Below are 2,093 nucleotides of genomic sequence, written 5' to 3'. Positions count from 1 at the left end.
GTTGTAATATATTTACAGATTAGTTGTAACATATTTACAGATTTGTTGTAATATATTTACAGATTTGTTGTAACATATTTACAGATTTGTTGTAATATATTTACAGATTTGCAATGATGCCATTTTGTACAGTTTGTTTACTTTCTGATTGAACTGCTTGTCCTTTGAACTGTTTAATGAATGTAAAATTAGTTTCCATCAGGTTTTAGCCAAGATTTTTAGCTTTCTTTTGATACCAACACGTCCAGGTTGAAATGACAGATCTGAAGTTAAAAGAAGTTAAAGGAAATAGAAACCAGAACAAACTGTGTTGCCCCCAGTACTGGGGTTATGGGGGTTTAAGAGGGTAAACMCATCTGTGCTGCTGCTGCACTGAGAAAAACTGCTTCAGATCAGCCTCTGTCTGCGTGGAGGGAAGACTTCCTGAAAACTGTTTTATTAAGCTTCAGGCTAAACACAAACACTTCCTACCTGCTGCCTGGACAAAGTGTTGGCCACCAAGGTGTGGGCGGGGTCTTTGGTCTGATCGTCTGAGCTCAGTCTTCTCAGAAGACATTTGGGTTTGGAGTGCTGCCATCTGGCCTCCCAGGAGCCTTCCTGCCCGTCTGGATGAACAGACACAGAGATTATTGCTGAGAAAAGAGCAACAAGCTGTCAGCTCGCACACACACAGGGTTGAACACGACAACCTTGGAGGTTTGAGACGGACTCGATGGAGAGAACACGTCGTCCGACAGCCGACAGCTTCCGACACACGGCTGCAGACGAGCTGTGGAGCAGCTGAGCTTCAGCCAGGGACAGGATGTCCTGCAGAGACACACACTGAAAGGCTTGCATTGTTCAGACGACAGGTTATCTTTAAAAAGCTCAGTTTTATTCTGGAACTCATAGAAAGCTTCAGTCTGTGAGGTAACTGTTCAGTTCAGTTGAACTGCTGCAGTGACACAACGTTTCCACTGGATGCTGCTAGAAAACACTGCCTACATTACAGCAGGCAGAGTGGAAAATAAAACTAAAGCTGCATTAAATAAAACTGATCTGCATCATTAAGCTGTGAGGTTAGTCACACAATAATACAACAAATACAGTTGTGTTATGTTCTTTAAATACAGTAGATGGTAAACAGTTTGTTTTATTATTCACCAAGTCATTATGCATATTTTATAATGTACTTTAAATGATGCRATCATCTATAAATTTCACATTTCCTTGAAAAGAACGCAGCAGAAGCAACGAGCGAGTCTGCAGACTTTAATACAGGCAGCTGCTCTGGTTCTGCACCGCTCCTGTACCTCCAGGAGCGGCCGGTCCTCAGGCTGCTCCTCCTGCATCTGATGCAGCAGCTTCTGGATCTCCTCTCCCAGCTCCGCCTCCAGCTCCGGCTCCATGACAAAGTTCAGCGCAGCGGAAAGCGTCGAGCCCAGAGAGTAGATGTGGCCCTGCAGCAGAAAATACCCTCACTGGCATTTTACTGGAACCATCATGAATATTAAAAACTTCACAAACCTTTAATCTCTGCAGATTTAATGCAGGTTTGTCTCATTTAAAACCGATGCTTTATGTAAGGATGCATCTCCACAAACCACAGCAAACCAGAGCTAAATGTGTTCAATAAATAAACACGTGAGGCAGAACAACTCTGCTAAAATAGGAACATGACGGTCAGATAAGCCCGTCTCCCACCCACAGTATAAATGTTTCAGGATTACACAGACTGATACATGAAAATCTGTGTTTCTGCTCATTTTCAGCTGAAACACTTCTGTAAATCCTCAGATCCTGGCAGCTTTCTGATGACATCAAACATAACAAATAATGAGACGATTAAAAAAAGGTCAYATTCAGATGAATAAAGGTTAAACTACAGATAAACTAGAGACCACAGATGAAAACTAGCTTCAGCTAAACATCTTTTATTAATGTTTATTTGCACATTGTCCCTGTTAAATAAGCTTAAAAAATGAAAAGTATCAGGATCATTTTCTGGGATGAGTTTCTACCTGAGTAATCTGTTTTAGTTTGATCACGTCTGGTTTATAAATAATATTAACTAAATGTTAATTAATATTAATATTTACATATTACTAATATAT

General features: G+C 40.7%; 1 protein-coding gene across 1 annotated transcript in view; it reads right to left on the bottom strand.

The window, feature by feature from the left end:
• kndc1 (kinase non-catalytic C-lobe domain containing 1) overlaps positions 1-2,093 on the bottom strand; it is a gene marked incomplete at its 3' end in the record, with an annotated part of 35,501 nt that overhangs the window by 18,194 nt on the left and 15,214 nt on the right. The window contains 3 exon segments of the mRNA XM_014032407.1: positions 472-605; positions 690-807; positions 1,293-1,439. Of these exon segments, the coding sequence (XP_013887861.1) occupies positions 472-605; positions 690-807; positions 1,293-1,439 (399 nt within the window).

This window comes from Austrofundulus limnaeus, unplaced genomic scaffold (genome assembly GCF_001266775.1).
Source record: "Austrofundulus limnaeus strain Quisiro unplaced genomic scaffold, Austrofundulus_limnaeus-1.0 Scaffold1443, whole genome shotgun sequence".
Classification (NCBI taxonomy): Eukaryota; Metazoa; Chordata; class Actinopteri; order Cyprinodontiformes; family Rivulidae; genus Austrofundulus; species Austrofundulus limnaeus.
The sequence above is the reverse complement of the archived record's forward strand: the minus strand, read 5'-3'. Positions and strand labels throughout refer to the sequence as shown.